The 18980-nt window shown below is 39.9% G+C and overlaps 1 protein-coding gene across 2 annotated transcripts in view; it reads left to right on the forward strand.

Moving 5' to 3' along the window:
* The window catches only part of ZNF829 (zinc finger protein 829), a 27656-nt gene extending 12216 nt beyond the window's left edge, over window positions 1–15440 (forward strand). For both annotated transcript variants that reach the window (XM_026449159.2, XM_026449160.1), the window contains one exon: window positions 13773–15440. In XM_026449159.2, the coding sequence (XP_026304944.1) occupies window positions 13773–14752 (980 nt within the window). In that variant the 3' untranslated portion in view covers window positions 14753–15440. The remainder of the gene's footprint in view (window positions 1–13772) is intronic.
* Window positions 15441–18980: the final 3540 nt, after the last annotated feature.

Consider the following 18980-nt stretch of genomic DNA (forward strand, 5'->3'; position numbering starts at 1 on the left):
AAAAAAAAAAAAAAAAAAAAAAAAAAAAATCACCATATGTATCTTGACTATAGCAATATTCATAGTTTATATCCTGATTATACAAATGTTGTTTTAACTTTCCTGTTACCTACTTAATGTGCATCCCCATTTGTGTTATGCCTTACATTTATTTGTATTGTAGTTTGTACTTTCTATTTGTTTTTTGTTTTTGTTTTTGTTTTTTTTTTTTGAGACGGAGTCTCACTCTGTCGCCCAGGCTGGAGTGCGGTGGTGCGATCTCCACTCACTGCAAGCTCCGCCTCCCGGGTTCATGCCATTCTCCTGCCTCAGCCTCCTGAGTAGCTGGGACTACAGGCACCCGCCACCGCGCCCAGCTAATTTTTGTATTTTTAGTAGAGACAGGGTTTCACCGTGTTAGCCAGGATGGTCTGGATCTCCTGACCTCGTGATCCGCCCATCCCGGCCTCCCAAAGTGCTGGGATTACAGGCGTGAGCCACCGCGCCCGGCCTGTACTTTCTATTTTGACATCTTGCTTAATAATAGTCACTTAGGAATGTTTTTACATACTCGGGACCAAGTTCAAATACTGAATTGAAAATAAACCCATCAAAACTGAGATGTCTTTCTTTATGTATCAGTTTTACATTTTGGAACTAGTTTTTTAAAGACAAAACTATTGTTATTATTATTATTTTTTAGACAGAGTTTTACTCTTGTTGCCCAGGCTGGAGTGCAGTGGTACAATCTCAGCTCACTGCAACCTCTGCCTTCCAGGTTCAAGTGATTCTCCTGCCTCAGCCTCCCGAGTAGCTGGGATTACAGGCACCTGTCACCATGCCCGGCTAATTTTTTAATTTTTAGTAGAGACAGGGTTTCACTGTTGGCCAGGATGGTCTCAAATTCCTGACTTCAGGTGTTCCACCCGCCTTGGCCTCCCAAAGCACTGGTTTTACAGGTGTGAACCACCATGCCTGACCTATAATTTCTTTGATAACAAAAGCATATCTATTACATTTCTGTTATGATTATTCCCAGATAGTCTCAGCTACTCAAATTATAATGTTTAATCACAGAAAAATGTGGGAGGTAATCACAGAAAAACTGTGATACATAAACATTTTAACAGACTCCTGAGTTCATGTGATACCACTCCCCCAATAGCCACCCACGTTCCTTATAAGCCTTTATAAAAAGGACAGAAATACCTTTTTGCACATTTGTGCCCTGCACATACCATAACTAAAATTAGCCTTGACCCAAAAACAAAACAAAAAAAACCACATGTATTTATTTACATTACCCAAAGGTATAGCCATCCTCTAACATAAAAAACAAGGCGGCCGGGCGCGGTGGCTCAAGCCTATAATTCCAGCACTTTGGAAGGCCAAGGCAGGTGGATCACTTGAGGTCAGGAGTTAGAGACCAGCCTGGGCAACATGGTGAAACCTCGTCTCTACTAAAAATACAAAAATTAGCTGGGCATGGTGGTGCATGCCTGTAATCCTAGCTACTCAGGAAGCTGGGACAGGTTCCTCCGTACCCGGCCCAACAGTTACTTTGATGTCAAAAAGTCTGACAGAACTATAATTTGATTTGGTTTAACACATAATTGTATAGTTTTTATTATTTTATTTTATTTTATTTTACTTTGAGACAGAGTCTGGCTCTGTTGCCCAGGCTGGAGTGTAGTGGTGCATCTTGCCTCACTGCAACCTCCCACACACCCACCTCTCCCAGGCTCAAGTGACCCTCCCACCTCAGCGTCCCTAGTAGCTGGGACTACAGGTACACGGCACCATGACTGGCTAATTTTTGTATTTTTTGTGGAGATGGGATTTTGCCATGTTGCCCAGGCTGGTCTCAAACTCCTGAGCTCAAGTAATCCACCTGCCTTGGCCTCCCAAAGTGCTAGGATTACAGGCGTAAGCCATAGCACCCAGCCTAGTTTTTATAATCTTAAAGTTTACATTTTGCACTGATAAAATCAGGAGGAAGAGATATAGTTATTTTTAAACCAGAATTATTAAGCCAGTCTTTTTAAAATTTTGTTTTTGAGCTAGCAGTTCTTGTGAGGTTGTGGGGTTATTTTTGTGGGGGAGGGGGAAACTTGTTTTGTTTGCAATTTTATAACTATTTTATGTATTTGACGATCAGTGAGTGATTAGTTCTCATCCCATTGACTGTAGATTTTTGAAAGTGGTAACAGGTACATAGGTAACCAAAGTATAGAGTTTATTTGGTGAATCGTCATCCCCATTTCATTTTCTGGACAACCACACACGGATTCGTTATGGGACATTCCGGATTCGTTATGGGACATTCTTGATTCCTTTGGTCCAGACAGCTTTGTTGAGCCTGGTAACAATGCGCACATCTGGAGTTCCCGTCTCCTTCATGGCAAATTTCTGAATCTCTTCGAGTGCCCGAGGGCACACTTCTTGAAGCCCACTGAATGGATGCGCTTGTGCATATTGATGGTGTACTTTCGGGTCACCACCTTGTTGATTGCAGAACGGCCCTTTTTCTTCTCGCCACCCTTCTTTGCAGGAACCATTCTGCCAGGTCCAAGTTGGAAAAGCTTGTTTTTTTTTTTAAGGCTAGCACATTCAAACTTTTAGAAGTTTTCTGTGACTGTCTTTGCAGTACAGTCACATACCTGAATAGCCCACAAAGTTGGAAATATTTGCTGTCTTACTCTTTATAAAAAAGTTGCCTAACCCCTGCTGTCTATGAACCAGAGTAGCGCTCCGTTAATTTTTTTGTTTTATTTTCAGCTTTATTAAGGTATAATTCACATACCATACAGTTCACCCACATAAAATGTACAAGTCAGTGACTTGTAATATAAATAGAGGTGTATAAGCAACACCATAATGAATTTTAGAACATTTTTATCACCTCAGAAAAACCCCTGTACACTCTAGCTGTTACTCCCACCCCTCTCCAGCCCCACACAACCATGAGTTGATTTTCTCTATGGATTTGCCTATTCTGGACATTTCATATAAATGGAATTGTACAATATGTGGTCTTCTGCAAATTCCGTATTTCATAACTTAATGCTCTTCAAGGCTCATCCATGTTGTAGCATGTATCAGTATTTCATTTCTTTTTATTGCCAAATACTATTCCATTTTATGGATATACCACATTTATCCATTGATCAGTTGATGGACATTTGGGTTTCCTCTTTTGGGCTATTTTGAATAATGTTGTATGAACATGTCTGTAAGTTTTTGTGTGGACATAAGCTTTCAGTTCTTTCAGGTTTCTACCTAGGAGTACAATTGCTGGGTCATATCATAACTCTTGTGTTTAGCCATTTGAGGAACTGCTAGACTCTTTTCCAAAACGGCTACACCATTTTACATGCCCACCAGCAGTGTATGATGGTTCCAGTTTCTCCACATCATTTGCTAACACTTGTTATCTTTTTTTTTTTTTTCAGACAGTCTCGCTCTGTTCCCCAGGCTAGAGTGCAATGGCACAATCTCAGTTCACTGCAACCTCTACCTCCTGTGTTCAAGCAATTCTCTTGCCTCAGTCTCCTGAGTAGCTGGGATTATAGGCTCATGCTACCACACGCAGCTAATTTTTGTATTTTGGTAGAGACGAGGTTTCACCATGTTGGCCAGGCAGGTCTTGAACTCCTGACTTCAAGTGATCCACCTGCCTCAGCCCTCCAAAGTGCTGGGATTACAGGAGCGAGCCACCACACCTGGCCTGTGTTTTTATTTATTTATTAATCTTTATTTTTAATTTTTTGGGTACACAGGAGGTATGTATATTTATGTGTTACATGAGATATTCTGATACAGGCAAGCAATGGTCATATCAGGGGAAATGTGATATCCATCACCTACAAGCATTTATTCTTTGTGTTACAATCTAATTGTACTCTTAGTTTTTAGGTTTTTTTATTTTGTTTTGTTTTTTAAGACAGAGTCTCACTCTGTCACCAGGCTGAAGTGCAGGGGTGTGATCTCTGCTCACTGCAACTTCTGCCTCCCGGGTTCAAGTGATTCTCGTGCCTCAGCCTCCCAAGTAGCTGGGACTACAGGCATGTACCACCACACTCAGCTAATTTGTGTGTGTGTGTGTGTGTGTGTGTGTGTGTGTGTGTTTAGTAGAGATGGAGTTTTACCGTGTTGGCCAGGCTGGTCTTGAACTCCTGACCTCAAGTGATCCACCCACCTCAGCCTCCCAAAATGCTGGGATTACAGACATGAGCCATCATGCCCGGCCTATTTTAGTTATTTTTAAATGTTCAATTAAATTATTTTTTACTACAGTCTCCCTGTTTTGCTAGCAAATACTGTTACTCTATTTTTTATATGTGTTTTTAAAAATTTTTTTTGTATATGAACCTTTTTTTAAAATTATTGTATAAATTCGAGGTGTACAACATAATGTTCTGATACACATACATATGGAAATAATTACTGTAGTTAAGCAGGTCATATCAAATAACTATAATTTTTTTCTTTCTTTTTTTGTTTAGGGTAAGAGTACTTAAAACCTACTTTCCTGACAAATTTCTAGTATACAATAGAGTATTACTAACTGTAGTCCTCCTGCTATACATTAGATTTCTCATGAGCTTTTTTCCTAAGTTTTTATTGATACAAATTATACATATTTATGGAGTACAAGGGATAGATTGATGATGCATTCATACAATGTATAAGGATCAAATCAAGGTATTTAGATACCCATCACTTTGAATATTTATCAATTGTTTTATATATATATATATGTATTTTTTTATTTTACTAATAGAATGTGCCCAGTGTCATTTTTTTTGTGTATGTGAGAGAGTTTCACTCTCAGCCAGACTGGAGTACAGTGTCATGACCACAGCTCACTGCATCCTTGAACTCCCAGGCTCAAGGGATTCTACCACCTCAGCCTCCTAAGTAGCTAAGACTACAGGTGCATGCCACTATACCTAGCTAACTTTAAAATTGTTTATAGAGATGGGGGTCTCCCTATGTTCCCCAGGCTGGTCTCAAACTCCTGGCCTCAAGTGATCCTCCTGACTTGGCCTCCCAATGTGCTGGGATTACAGTTATGAGCCACTGTGGCCCTGCTATTAAGTTTTTTTGGTTCCTTGTGAATTGTGGATATTAGTCCCTTCTCAGGTGAAGAGTTTGCAAATATTTTCTGCCATTCTACAGGTCTCTTCACTCTGTTGATTGTTTCCTTTGCTGTGCAGAAACATTTTAGTTCAATATAGTCCAATTTGTCTTTTTTGTTGTTGTTTGCCCCTTATTGAAAATATCTTTAAGGTCTTATCTAAAATATATTTGCGTATTCTTCTGAAGTGTTTCCCCTATGTTGTCCTCTAGTAGTTTTATAGTTTGGGGTCTTATAGTTAAGTATTTAATTCATTTTGAGTTTATTTTTGTATATGGTGAGAGATACAGTCTAGTTTCATTCTTCACTCGGATATCCAGTTTTCCCAGCACCATTTATTGAACAGGGTGTCCTTTTCCCAATGTCTGTTCTTGGCACCTTTGTCAACCATCAGTTGACTATAAATACATGGATTTATTTGTGGGTTCTCTCTTCTGTTCCTTTGGTCTTTGAGTCTGTTTTTATGACAGTACCCTGTTTATGAAAGTACCCTTTATTATGCTGTTTTGGTTATTACAGCTTTGTAGTGTATTTTGAAGTTTGATTCTTCCACTTTTGTTCTTTTGCTACAGATTGCATTGGCTATTTGGCATCTTTTATGATTCCCTACAAATTTTAGGATTTTTTTTTTTTTTTTTTGCTGTTCATGTAAAAACTGACTGGTATTTCAGTAGGTATTGCATTGAATCTGTAGATTGGTTTGGGAAATATGTTCATTTTAACAATAGTTCTTCCAGTGCATGAGTATGTAAATATTTTTTTATTTGTTTGTGTTGTCTTCAATTTCTTTCATCTGTGTTTTGCAGTTTTCCTTGTAGAGGTCTTTTACTTCATGGTTAAATTTGTTTCTAGGTTGTTTTTTGTAGCTATTATATTGGGATTGTTATATGGGATTGTTTTCTTGATTTGTTTTTCAGCTAATTCATTGTTGTGGATGTATAGAAATCCTTTTTTTGTTTTTGTTTTTTTGAGACAGAGTTTTGCTCTGTCTCCCAGGCTGGAGTGCAATGGCATGATCTTGGCTCTCTGAAGCCTCTGCCTCCTGGGTTCAAGCAGTTCTGCCTCAGCCTCCTGAGTAGGTGGGACCACAGGTGCCTGCCACCACACCTGTCCAATTTTTGTATTTTTAGTCAAGACAAGTTTCACCATGTTGGCCAAGCTGGTCTCAAACTCGTGACCTCAAGTGATCCACCCACCTCGGCCTCCTGAAGTGCTGGGATTATTGGCGTGAGCCACCATGCCCAGCCTACTACTTGTTTTTGTATACTGATTTTGTATCTTGCAACTTTACTGATTTCATTGATCAGTTCCAAGAATTTTTGGTAGCATCTTTAGGTTTTTATATATATGTAAGATCATGTCATCCGTAAAGGGACAGTTTGACTTTCTATTATCCAGTCTGGATGCGTTTTATTTCTTTCTCTTGCCTGATTGTTCTGGATAGGACTTCCAGTACTATATTGAATAACAGTGGTGAATGTGGGCTTCTTTGTCTTGTTCCAGTTCTTAGAGGAAAGGCTTTCGGCTTTTCCCCATTCAGTATGGTGTTAGCTGTAGATTTGTCATATATGGTCTTTATTATGTTAAGGTATGTTTTTTAATGCCTGATTGTTGAGAGGTTTTTATAATGAAGAGATGTTAAACTTTATCAGATGCTTTCTCTGCATCTGTTGAGCTGATCATATGGTTTTTGTCCCTCATCCTGTTGATCTGATACATCATGTTATTGATTTGCTTACGTTGAACCATCCTTGCACTTTTCAGGAAAAATCTCACTTAATCGTTGTATATTATCTTTTTGTTGTATTATTGGATTTTGTTTGCTAGTATTTCATTGAGGGGTTTTGGGTCTATGTTCATGAGGGATATCAAATCTTTTTTGTTGTTGTCGTCGTGTCCCTCTCTGGTTTTGGTATCAGGGTAATGCTGGCCTTGTAGAATGAATTAGGAAGAATTCACTCCTCTTCCATTTTTTGGAATAGTTTGAGAAAAATTTAGGTTAGTTATTTGTAATTTTGGTAGGATTCAGCAGTAAAGCCATTTAGTCTTGGGCTTTTCTTTGTTGGGAGACATTTTACTACTGCTTCAATCTCATGACTTGTTATTGGTTTGCTCAGGTTCTTCTGCTCTGTTTCTTCCTGGTTCAATCTTGGTAGGTTTTCATGCATCCAGGAATTTTTCTGTTTCCTCTAGGTTATCTGATTTGTTAGCATATAGTTGCTTGTAGTAGTCTTTGATGATCTTTAATTTCTTAATTGACCCAGTGGGCATGCATGAGCAAGCACATTGTTTAATTTCCATGTATTTGTGTGGTTTACAAAGTTTTTGTTATTGATTTCTAGTTTTATTCTAGTGTAGTCTGAGAAGATACTTGATATGATTTTGATTTTTAAAAATTAGTTATAACTTGTCTTATGGCCTAACATATGGTCTCTTCCTGGAGGATGTTCCATGTGCTGATGGGAACGATGTGTATTCTGCAGCTGTTGGATAAAATGTTCAGTTAGTGTCTGGTAGGTCCATTTGGTCTGATGTCCAGTTTAAATCCAAAGCTGTTGATTTTCTATCTAGACAAACTATCTGATGCTGAGAGTGGGATGTGGAAGTCCTGTACTATTATTTTATGGGAGTCTATCTTTTTTTGTTGTTTTATTGAGACAGAGTCTCGCTCTGTTGCCCAGGCTGGAGTGCAGTGGCACAATATTGGCTCACTGCAACCTCTGCCTCCCAGATTCAAGCAGTTCTCCTGCCTCTGCCTACTGAGTAGCTTGGATTACAGGTGCATGCCACCATGCCCAGATAATTTTTTTTTTTTTTTTGAGACAGAGTCTTGTTCTGTCGCCCAGAGTGGAGTGCAGTGGTGCAGTCCCAGCTCACTTCAGGCTCCATCTCCCAGGTTCATGCCATTCTCCTGCCTCAGCCTCCTGAGTAGCTAGGACTACAGGTACCCACCACCACGCCTGGCTAATTTTTTGTATTTTTAGTAGAGATGAGGTCTTACCATGTTAGGTAAGATGGTCTTGATCTCCTGACCTCGTGATCCGCCTGCCTCGGCCTCCCAAAGTGCTGGGATTACAGGCATGAGCCACCGCGCCTGGCCACACCCAGCTTATTTTTGTATTTTTAGTAGAGACAGGGTTTTGCCATGTTTGAAAGGCTGGTCTTGAACTCCTGACCTCAAGTGATCCTCCTGCCTCGGCCTCCCAAAGTTGGGATTACAGGCATGAGCCACCACACCCAGCCCTATCTCTCTTTTTTGATCTAATAATATTTGCTTATATATCTGGGTGCTGCAGTGTTAGGTGCCTATAAATTTAGAATTTTATATCTTCTAGCTGAATTGATCCCTTTATCATTCTATAAAGCTCTTGTTTGCCTCTTCTGCAGTTTTTTACTTAATGTCTGTTTTATTTAAGTACGGCTACTCTCACTTGCTTTTGGTTTCTGTTTGTCTGCAGTGTTTTTTTTTTCATCCCTTCACTTTCTGTCTGTGATTTTATAGATAAAGTGAGTTTCTCACAGCCAGTATATAGGTGAGTCATATTTATTTTATCCATTCAACCAGACTGTATCTTTTAAGTGGGGGATTTGGCTGTTTACATTCAAAGTTATTATTAATAGGTGAGGATTTATTCCTAATCTGTCAATTTTTTGTATGGTTGTTTTATATCCTTTTTCTTTTCTCTTATCATTTGGTTTGGTAGTTTTATGTAATGGTTACATCTGAGTCCTTTCTCTTTCCATTGGTATATCTGCTCTACCAGTGAGCTTATTTTCATTTGTTTAATGATGGTAGATATGTCTTTCACTTCCAGATGTAGGACACCCTTTGCCATTTTTGATAGGGTCACCCTAGTTGTGACAAATTTTCTCTGTTTTTGCTTCTCTGGGAAAAACTTTCTCCTTCATTTTTGAAGGATGGCTTTGCTAGGTATAGTATTCTTGGCTGACAGTGCTTTTTCTTTTAGCACTTTGAATATCTCATACCATTCTTTCCTGGCATGGAAGGTTTCTGCCAAGGTATCTGCTACTAGTCTGATGAGGGTTCTCTTATATGTGACTTGATGCCTGAGGGTTCCCTTATATGTGACTTGATGCCTGAGGGTTCCCTTATATATGACTTGATGCTTTTCTCTTGCTTTTTTTAGAATTCTCTTTGTCTTTGACTTTTGACAGTTTGACTGTAATGGACCTTAGAAGACCTTTTTGGATTGAATCTATTTGGGCATCATTGAGCCTTCTATATCAGGATGTCTGTATTGCTTACAAGACTTGGAAAGTGTTCAGTTATTATTTTGTTAAATAGGTTTTTATGCCTTTGTCCATCTCTTCTCCTTCTAGAATACCCAAAATTTGAATATTTGGTTGCTTTATGATGTCCCATATGTCACCTAAGCTTTCTTCAGTTTTAAAAATTACTTATTATTTTTTACTTTTGTCTTCCTGGATTATTTTTAAAAACCTGTCTTCAAGTTCAGAAATTCTTTCTTCTGCTTGATCTAGTCTATTGTTGAAGCTCTCAATTGTGTTTATTTCATTCATTGAAATTTGTCAGCTTCAGAACTTCTGTTTGGTTCTTTTTCATGATATCTATCTGCTGAATTTCTCATTCAGATCATGAATTGTTTTTTCTGATTCTTTTGGTACTTATCCATGTTCTATTGGGTCCCACTGAGCTTCTTTAATATCATTATTTTGAATTCTTTTTCAGGTACTTGATAGATTTATTGTTTGTTGGAATCTGTTGCTGGAGAATTAATTGTGTTACTTTGGAGATGTCATGGTTCCATGCTTTCTCATGTTTCTTTTATCCTTACGTTGATATCTGTGTATTTCTTGTTATGGTCATTTTTTCCAATTTTATGGATTTGTTTTCATAAGGAAAACCTTTTTCCTATAGATGTATTTATAGTGTTGGTTGGGTAGGTTGTTTTGGCTTCATTCTAGGTGGATGCAGTGGTATAATCTCCATATGATTTCTTTGACTGCAATCAGTGGCAGCAGTGTCTGTGAGTTCCTCAGTGACTTAGGGTTTGGTTGTTAGTGGAAGCTGTGATGAGGCTTTTCTGGGATAGGGATGCCAGCTATGCTGGTCTGTAGGCCCCAGTGGTGTTGGTGATAGCCTGGGCATGCTGTATCATGGGGCCCGAGGTGGTGTATTCAGACACTGGTGGTAGCTGCTCCATGAAGGTTGATCCCTGGGCCTCCAGATTGCTTGCTCAGGTGCTGGCAGTAGCAGCAGTGGGCCAGGAAGGAAGGCAGGTCCTTGGGCTCCTTGTTGGCATGTATGGCATTGATTATGACAATAACATTAGTTAGCCAACTCTTTGGGCTTTGAAGCAACATATGCAGGCACCAGCAGTGGCAACGGCAAGCTGGATGGGCCAGTCTCTGTTCCTCTAGGTGGTGTGTACATTTTGATGCTTGCATTGGTGTTGGCAGCAGGCTAGGCTGGCCTGTCCTCGGGTCACTGGCAGGGGTGTATGGATGCTAGTGATGGTGGGTGGGCTGAGTCAATCCCTGGGCTACCAAACAATAGATGGTGGGCACTGGCAGGCTAAGAAAACCCATAATTAGGCTCCCAGAAGACATGTTCAGGCATTGGTGGCAGTGTGAGGAGTGAATTCATCCCCACACCCCTGGACATTGCATACAGGCAGTGGCAGGGGCAGTACCAGGCATGGAAACCCTGTCTTCTTGCCCTCCGAGTGGTGCATGTGGATTCAGGCTGTGGTGGGTAGGGTGAGTCAATTCCCATGCCTCCAGACAGCATGCTCGGGCCCTGGTGGCACATTGGCTCTGCTTTTCTTCATTTCCGGGGATGGTTGGTGCATGTGGGCACCAGCAATGGCCAGCAAGGTCGGTTGATTCCCAAACCCTCAGATGATGTGCGGAGGCAGCAGCTTTGGTGGGCCAGGTAGGCTTGATGTTAGGCCTTTTGATGCTGCCCAGCACTAGTCTTAAGGCCCCTGAAGGCACTTGGAGATGCATAGGGACCCAGCTGCTTGGAAGTAGTGGTGTTCCTGTCAGTGGCAGTGGCCCCAGGCAGGTGACTCTCAGGCTCTGGGAAGCACACACTTCAGCTCCCTCTGTCCCAAAGGCAGCTTCCAACTCTGCTGTACTGCTCATTCCCCAGGAATGTAGGACTCTGAGTGCTGGACTGGAGTACTGGGGATCTAGCCACACTGATGGTTCCAGCCATCATTGCAGTGCTATAACCCTCTACATGGACATGGGGAGAAGCCAGCAGAGCTCCATGGATGTAGAGATGGAAGAACTGTTGAGTCTCCGGGCAGGATGTAGTCTGGTGGGAGCTGGGCTCCCAAAATGACACCATGCTGCAGTTGCTTGGGTTTGGGGAGGGACCCAGCATGAACTCTTTATCTAGAACAGTATTGTGTAGACACTGGGCAGCTCCCTTTACTAGTTTTAGGGCCATGAGGGCTGAGGGGCTGTTTTGTGGCTAGGATTGCAGGAGTCCACAGTGGGAATGTGGTCTCCCTTACCTTTCCCCTATACTCTTGGCTCCAAGCTGATCCTGGCCAGGCCAACTGCTTTGCTTCTCTCTTTTTGCCTCAGAGGTTCCCTGTTACTTCCCTGCTGAATTCCAGTGCTCTGTCGTAGATGCTCAGTTTGGTGTGTGATTATCTACTCACTGTTTTGGTCCTTCTTTGTGGAGGAGGTAAATGCTGGGTGCCACTAGTCATCCACCTTGTAACCCCACTCTAAAAATGTATTCTTGAGAACAATAAATCTAGACTCATTTATTGCCTCAGTAATTCTTTAGGTAGTTTGCCAGGAGCTGAGTATATATTAGTGAAAACATAAAACATTTCTTGATTTCGTTGGATCTATGCAGATTATATAATATTACAAATAATAAGTGCTATTAATAAGAAATAGCAGGAAGATCTGAGGCCTAATAACAGGAAGACCATAATTTAGACTGAAGATCAGTTATGGCCTTCTAGAGATATGCTGTTTGAGCAGAGGCTCAAATGATGATCAGCAATTAGCAGGGCCAACAATGGTGACAGGATGAGGGGTATGCCAGGTAAGGGGGAGATGCGTGTGGAAAGGCCCTGAGAGGCAGGGAGAACTTGATGTGCTTGAAGGACTGGGGCTTCTTGAGCAAGTGGAAGTGGAGTATAACACAAGGTTGGAGAGGTAGGTATGAGCCTCATTATTGGAGTCTTCTTGGTAATTACCAAGGAGTTTAGATTTTCAGTAGGGCAAAGCGAGACAAAATGCCACACGAGTTGCTGAATGGATTAGAGGGTGCTGGAACATATTGGGAGACCATTAGGAGATTCCTGTAGTGGTCTAGGAAAGAGGGGATTCAATAATTAAATAAGGACAACTTTAAGAGATTTTTAGGGACTCACCCAGACTAAGTTTGGCCAATGATCATGTGGGGGGAGGACTTGAGATAGTCTAGCTGGCTTTATTTTGATGTCTTCAAGCCATTTCATTTGCCTAGTATCTGTTTTTGCTACGGCATTCTTTCATAATAATAGCTACCAATACTGAGTGCTTACTTTACATCAGATTATTTATATACGTTATTCTTCATCTTTTTAGCAATCATGAGTTAAGTGTCATTCCCATTTCAATAAACAAGGAATAGAGGGCTCAGAGGTTAAGTAATTGCCTTAAAGCATAGAACTGGGGCTCACTGTTTATATGTTGACATGGACTTCCTTTCTTCTCATAGAGTACATTTCATCCTGTCTTAACTCTCTTGTGTCTCAAACTTGAGCTGTCTTCCTTCTCAGTCACTGCTATGACTTGAATGATTCATTTCTTTCTCCCAAGGTCAACATCACAGAATTCCAGAGCAAATTATTTTCAGTGAGTCCCTAACCCATATCATGCTTTATGCACAGAAGACATTTACCTGTCTACTCTTCCCACCAGTTGTGTTCAGCATATTACATTTGTTGGATGCTAGTGATTTGCCAGTATATACCCTTGCATAGTCACTGAACTCCACCCACCCCTGCCATTTAAGCCTTTCAACACATTTATTATTCTTAATAGCCCTTTGATGTATGTCTGACAATTATCTACAAATTGCAAAACATACAGTATCATACTCTGTGTATGTGAGTATATGTTTATACATATGTATATAATTAGAATCTCTCATGCGTGGTGCATGCCCTGGAGTAGAGGCAGCATCCTGCTGGCCTGTCCTCCTCCATGGCCCTCCAGCTGAACCCCTGCCAGACCATGCTCGGAGCTCCACAAGCTGTATGATGAGGAGACACAGAGCTGGGTCTCAGGCAGCGTCTGTAGGGGATCTGGGGTGGGGGCAAAGAAAAATAAAAATAAAAAATTTGAATCTCTCTATAATATGCAAGATGGTGCTGAACACTGTGTATTCACCAAGGCTTAAGGTGACTGTGGTTCAAATCAAAATTTGAGGATTATAGAGGTCATCTACTTTCTGAATCCATATCCTCAGCTTCTTTTATTACCTCTCCTAATGTCTGTGCTTTTCTTGTCAATTTTACAGATTGCCTAGCCACCTTTGAAAACTAAATGTGTAATTTCTCAGATATTCTTTTCAGTTTAATCCTCCCATTTCATTTTTAGAAGTTTTAACTTGCTCAGAATAGGAAAATGTATTTGCCTTTGTATTTTCTTTCAGATCTGGAATCAATGTGTGAGACCAAGATATTATCTCTAAAGAAGAGACATTTCAGTCAAGTAATACTTACCCATGAAGACATATCTACTTTTATTCAGCCCACATTTCTTACTCAACCTCAAAAAACTGTGAGTGAAGAGAAACCATGGGAATGTAAGATGTGTGGAAAGACTTTTAATCAGAAATCACAATTTATTCAACATCAGAGAATTCATTTTGGTGAAAAACCCTATGAATCTAAGGAGTGTGGGAAGTCCTTTAGTCGTGGCTTACTCGTTACTCGACATCAGAGGATTCACACTGGTAAAAAACCCTATGAATGTAAGGAATGTGGCAAGGCTTTTAGTTGTAGTTCATATTTTTCTCAACATCAGAGGATTCACACTGGTGAGAAACCCTATGAATGTAAGGAATGTGGAAAAGCCTTTAAGTATTGCTCAAACCTTAATGATCATCAGAGAATTCACACTGGTGAGAAACCCTATGAATGCAAAGTATGTGGAAAAGCCTTTACTAAAAGTTCACAACTTTTTCTACATCTGAGAATTCATACTGGTGAGAAACCTTATGAATGTAAGGAATGTGGGAAAGCCTTTACTCAACACTCAAGGCTTATTCAGCATCAGAGAATGCATACTGGTGAGAAACCTTATGAATGTAAGCAGTGTGGGAAGGCCTTTAATAGTGCCTCAACACTTACTAACCATCATAGAATTCATGCTGGTGAGAAGCTCTATGAATGTGAAGAATGTAGAAAGGCCTTTATTCAGAGCTCAGAACTTATTCAACATCAGAGAATCCATACAGATGAAAAACCATATGAATGTAATGAATGTGGGAAGGCCTTTAATAAAGGCTCAAACCTTACTCGACATCAGAGAATTCACACTGGTGAGAAACCCTATGACTGTAAGGAATGTGGAAAGGCTTTTGGTAGTCGCTCTGACCTCATTCGCCATGAGGGAATTCATACTAGTTGAATGACAGAAAGCAAAGTAAGACCGTTTTGTTAACCTTTATAATATTGTTTTTTAAAACAGGTAATGAGAACAAATTAGGATACACATTATCAGAGGTTCTCCTACATATTAGTTTTTAAAGGATACAATAACAAATTACCAAGTACCAAAAACTTGGTGACTTAAAACAAGATAAATTTATTCTCTTACAGTTTAGAGCCTGGAAATCTAAAATCAAGGGTGCTGACAGTTTTGGTTCCTTCTGAGGTCTCTGAGTGAGGATCTGTCCTGTGCCTTTTTCCTAACCTCTGTTAACTGCTGGCAGTCCTTGGCATTCCTTGGCTTTTACATACATCATTCCAATGTCTGCCTCCATCTTCACATTGCATTCTCCCTGTGTATCTCTGTGTATGTCTTTTCTTTTATTTGGACACAAGTCAGGTTAGATTGGGGTTACCTGGTGACCTCATCTTAACTTGATTACATCTGTCAAGACCCTATTTCCAAGTAAGGTCACATTTACCAGTACCAGGGGTTAGGTCTTCAGCATATCTTTTTAGGGGACACAGTTAAACTCATAATACCCTGTTAGAATGATTTTGTCTAATATATTTGTAATTTCCATTTATATATAAATTGTTAGTCAAATATATTTTATTTTTATTTTATTTTATTTTACTTTATTTTGAGACAGAGTCTCGCTCTGTTGCCCAGGCTAGAGTGCAGTTGCGCAATCTCAGCTCACTGCAACCTCCAGCTCCTGAGTTCAAGTGATTCTCGTGCCTCAGCCTCCCAAGTAGCTGGGATTACAGGCATGTGCCACCATGCCCAGCTAATTTTTTTTTGTATTGTTAGTAGACACAGGGTTTCACCATGTTGGCCAGGCTGGTCATGAACTCCTGACCTCAAGTGATCTGCCCGCCTCGGCCTCCCAAAGTGCTGGGATTACAGACATGAGCCACTACGATGGCCAAAACAGACTTTATACCAACAAAAATTTAAAAGGACAAAGAAGGTCATTTATAATGATAAAAGATAAATTCAACAAGAAGATAAAACAATCCTAAATATGTATGCACCCAACATTGCAACACCCAGATCCATAATACAAATACTACTAGACCTAAGAAAAGAGATAGACAGCAATACAACAATAGCAGGGACGTCAGCACTCCATTGACAGCACTAGACAGATCACTGGGACAGAAATCAACAAAGAAACTCTGGACTTAAATTGGACTCTAGACCAAATGAACCTAACAGACATCTGAAGAACATTCTACCCAACAATCACAGAATATATACTCTTCTCTTCTGTGTATGGAACATTCTCAGAAACAAGTCATATGCTGGACCACATAGCAAGTATCAGTAAATTAAAAAAAAAAAAATCATATCTAATATCTTCTCTGACCACAGTGGAATAAAAGTAGATATCAATACCAAGAGGAACTCTCAAAACTATAGTTACATGGAATTTAAACAGCTTCCTCCTGAATGATTGTTGGGTCAATGATGAAACTAAGGTGGAAACTTAAAATTTTGGGAAATAAATGAAAATAGAGACACAACACACGAAAACATCTGAGATATAGCAAAAGCAGTGCTAAGAGAGGATTTTATAGCATTAAATGCCTACACCAAAAAGATAGGAAAATCTCAAATGAATAGCCTAACGTCACATTTCAAGGAACTAGAGAAAAACAAAACAAACCCAACTCAAAGCTAGCAGAAGAAAAGCAGTAACAAATATCAGAGCAGGCGAAAATGAGACTGAGAACAAAAGAATGCAAAAGATCAATAAAAGAAAAAGTTGGTTCTTTGCAAAGGTAAAACTGACAGACCACTAGCTGGATTAACCAAGAAAAAAAGAAGGTTCAAATTAATACAATCAGAAATGATAAGGTGACATTATAACTGATAACATAGACATATAAAAAATCAGCAGAGACTATATGCACATATTAGAAAACCTAGAAGAAGTGGATAAATTCCTGAAAACACATAACCTTCCAAGATTGAACCAGGGAGAAATAGGAATCCTCAACAGACTACTAATAAGTATTGAAATTGAATCAGTAATAGAAAAAAATCTTGCAACAACAAAAAGCCCAGGACCAGACAGATTCACAGCTGAATTCTACTAGATAGGCAAGGAAGAACACTTAGTACCAGCACTATTGAAACTATTCCAAAAATTATAGGAGGGAATCCTCCTCATTTTGCAAAGCCAGTGTCATCCTCGTACTGAAGCCAGGGAAGAGTAAAACACACAAAATAACTACAAGCCAATATCCCTGATGAACATAGACATCAAAACCTTCAGCAAAATACTAGCAAACCAAATCAAACAGTATGTAAAAAAAGATAATAACAGCACAGTCGAGTGGATTTTATTCCAGGGGTGTAAGGATGGCTCAACATATGCAACTCAATACATGATTCATCACATAAACAGAATTTAAAAACAAGCCAGGCACGGTGGCTCACACCTGTAATCCCAACACTTCGTGAGGACAAGGTGGGCAGATCACCTGAGGTCAGGAGTTTGAGACCAGCCTGGCTGACATGGTGAAACCCCATCTCTACTAAAAATAGAAAAACTGGCTGGGCGTGGTGGTGGGCACCTGTAGTCCCAGCTACTTGGGAGGCTGAGGTAGGAGAATTGCTTGAACCTGAGAAGCGGAGGTTGCAGTGAGCTGAGATAGTGCCATTGCACTCCAGCCTGGGCAACAGAGCAAATTGCTTGAACGTGGGAGGTGGAGGTTGCAGTGAGCCGGAGATTATGCCCTTGCACTCCAGCCAGGGGGCAATAGAGCGAGACTCCATCTCAAAGAAAACAACAACAACAAAAAAACTTCCTATTGAGTACAATGTACGTTATTTAGGTAATGGGTACATTAAAAGCCAACACTTTCCCCACTACACTATATATGTATGTAACACAGCTGCCCTTGTAACTTCCTAAACCTATAAAAATGTTTAAAAATTAAGAATTAATAAAAGGCAAATTAAGAATGCTTTTTTAAAAGGTTGGGGCATTATGCTAATAAGGTACTGTGGATTTCAGAGTGCAGAGTAGAAACATCACAAGAATTTAGTGTGGTAGATGGGAACAGAAAATAGGTGTATAGGCCGGGCGCGGTGGCTCAAGCCTGTAATCCCAGCACTTTGGGAGGCCGAGACGGGCAGATCACGAGGTCAGGAGTTCGAGACCATCCTGGTCTACACGGTGAAACCCCGTCTCTACTAAAAAATACAAAAAGCTAGCCGGGCGAGGTGGCCGGCGCCTGTAGTCCCAGCTACTCGGGAGGCTGAGGCAGGAGAATGGCGTGAACCCGGGAGGCGGAGCTTGCAGTGAGCTGAGATCCGGCCACTGCACTCCAGCCCGGGTGACAGAGCAAGACTCCGTCTCAAAAAAAAAAAAAAAAATATATATATATATATATATATATAAAAGAAAATAGGTGTATAAATTTTATTGAAGTTAGAGCCCTGGGTTGAGGAATGACCTAGGAGTACTGGATATTGTAGAGACAGATATCATCAGGGCAAACAGATTAAAGATTTTTGCCTTGACGGTTTCACACTATATTGTGATAGTAACACTGTATGTGTTGGGAGATACAGCAGGAAACATCTTCTCTGGAATATGTATGCTATTAAATGTTTTATCAAACTTTTGATCAAACAAGACAGGAGAACAATTTACAATTTCATTTCTATTTCTGTGTTATGCGAGAAACTGATCATTTGTTCAAATGTTTAACAGGCATGTTCATGTTACTATAAACTCTTCTGTTTCTCCATCACATTGTTGGTCATTTTTACTGATTACAAACTTCTTTATATACTTAAGAAATATATATATTTCTTTATATAGTAAGGTTAATGTTTGTCATGTGTTGTTGTTTCAGTAACTTTTCCTAATCTTTTGGCCTCTTTGGTATTTTTTAATAAGCAGAAATCTTTTTCACATGTAAAATTTACAGTTTTTCCTATACACCACATAACCTTATTATTTTTTCTCTTTATATTAATATTTCTGCAGATTTGGAGTCATCCGAGAATTTAAATCGTACCTCAGACAAAATCATGAGAATTACTTTGGGGTCACTGTTACTGGCTCTAGAGTTCAGGAGAACCAACAAGTAGAGCTGTGCAATTAGATGCAATAAAATGTTGAAGAGGACCAAAATGATTCTGAGTCTCGAATCTGAGTTTTAGCCTAGCATGTCAGTAAACAGTG

The sequence above is a fragment of the Piliocolobus tephrosceles genome, chromosome 21, assembly GCF_002776525.5.
Source record: "Piliocolobus tephrosceles isolate RC106 chromosome 21, ASM277652v3, whole genome shotgun sequence".
Classification (NCBI taxonomy): Eukaryota; Metazoa; Chordata; class Mammalia; order Primates; family Cercopithecidae; genus Piliocolobus; species Piliocolobus tephrosceles.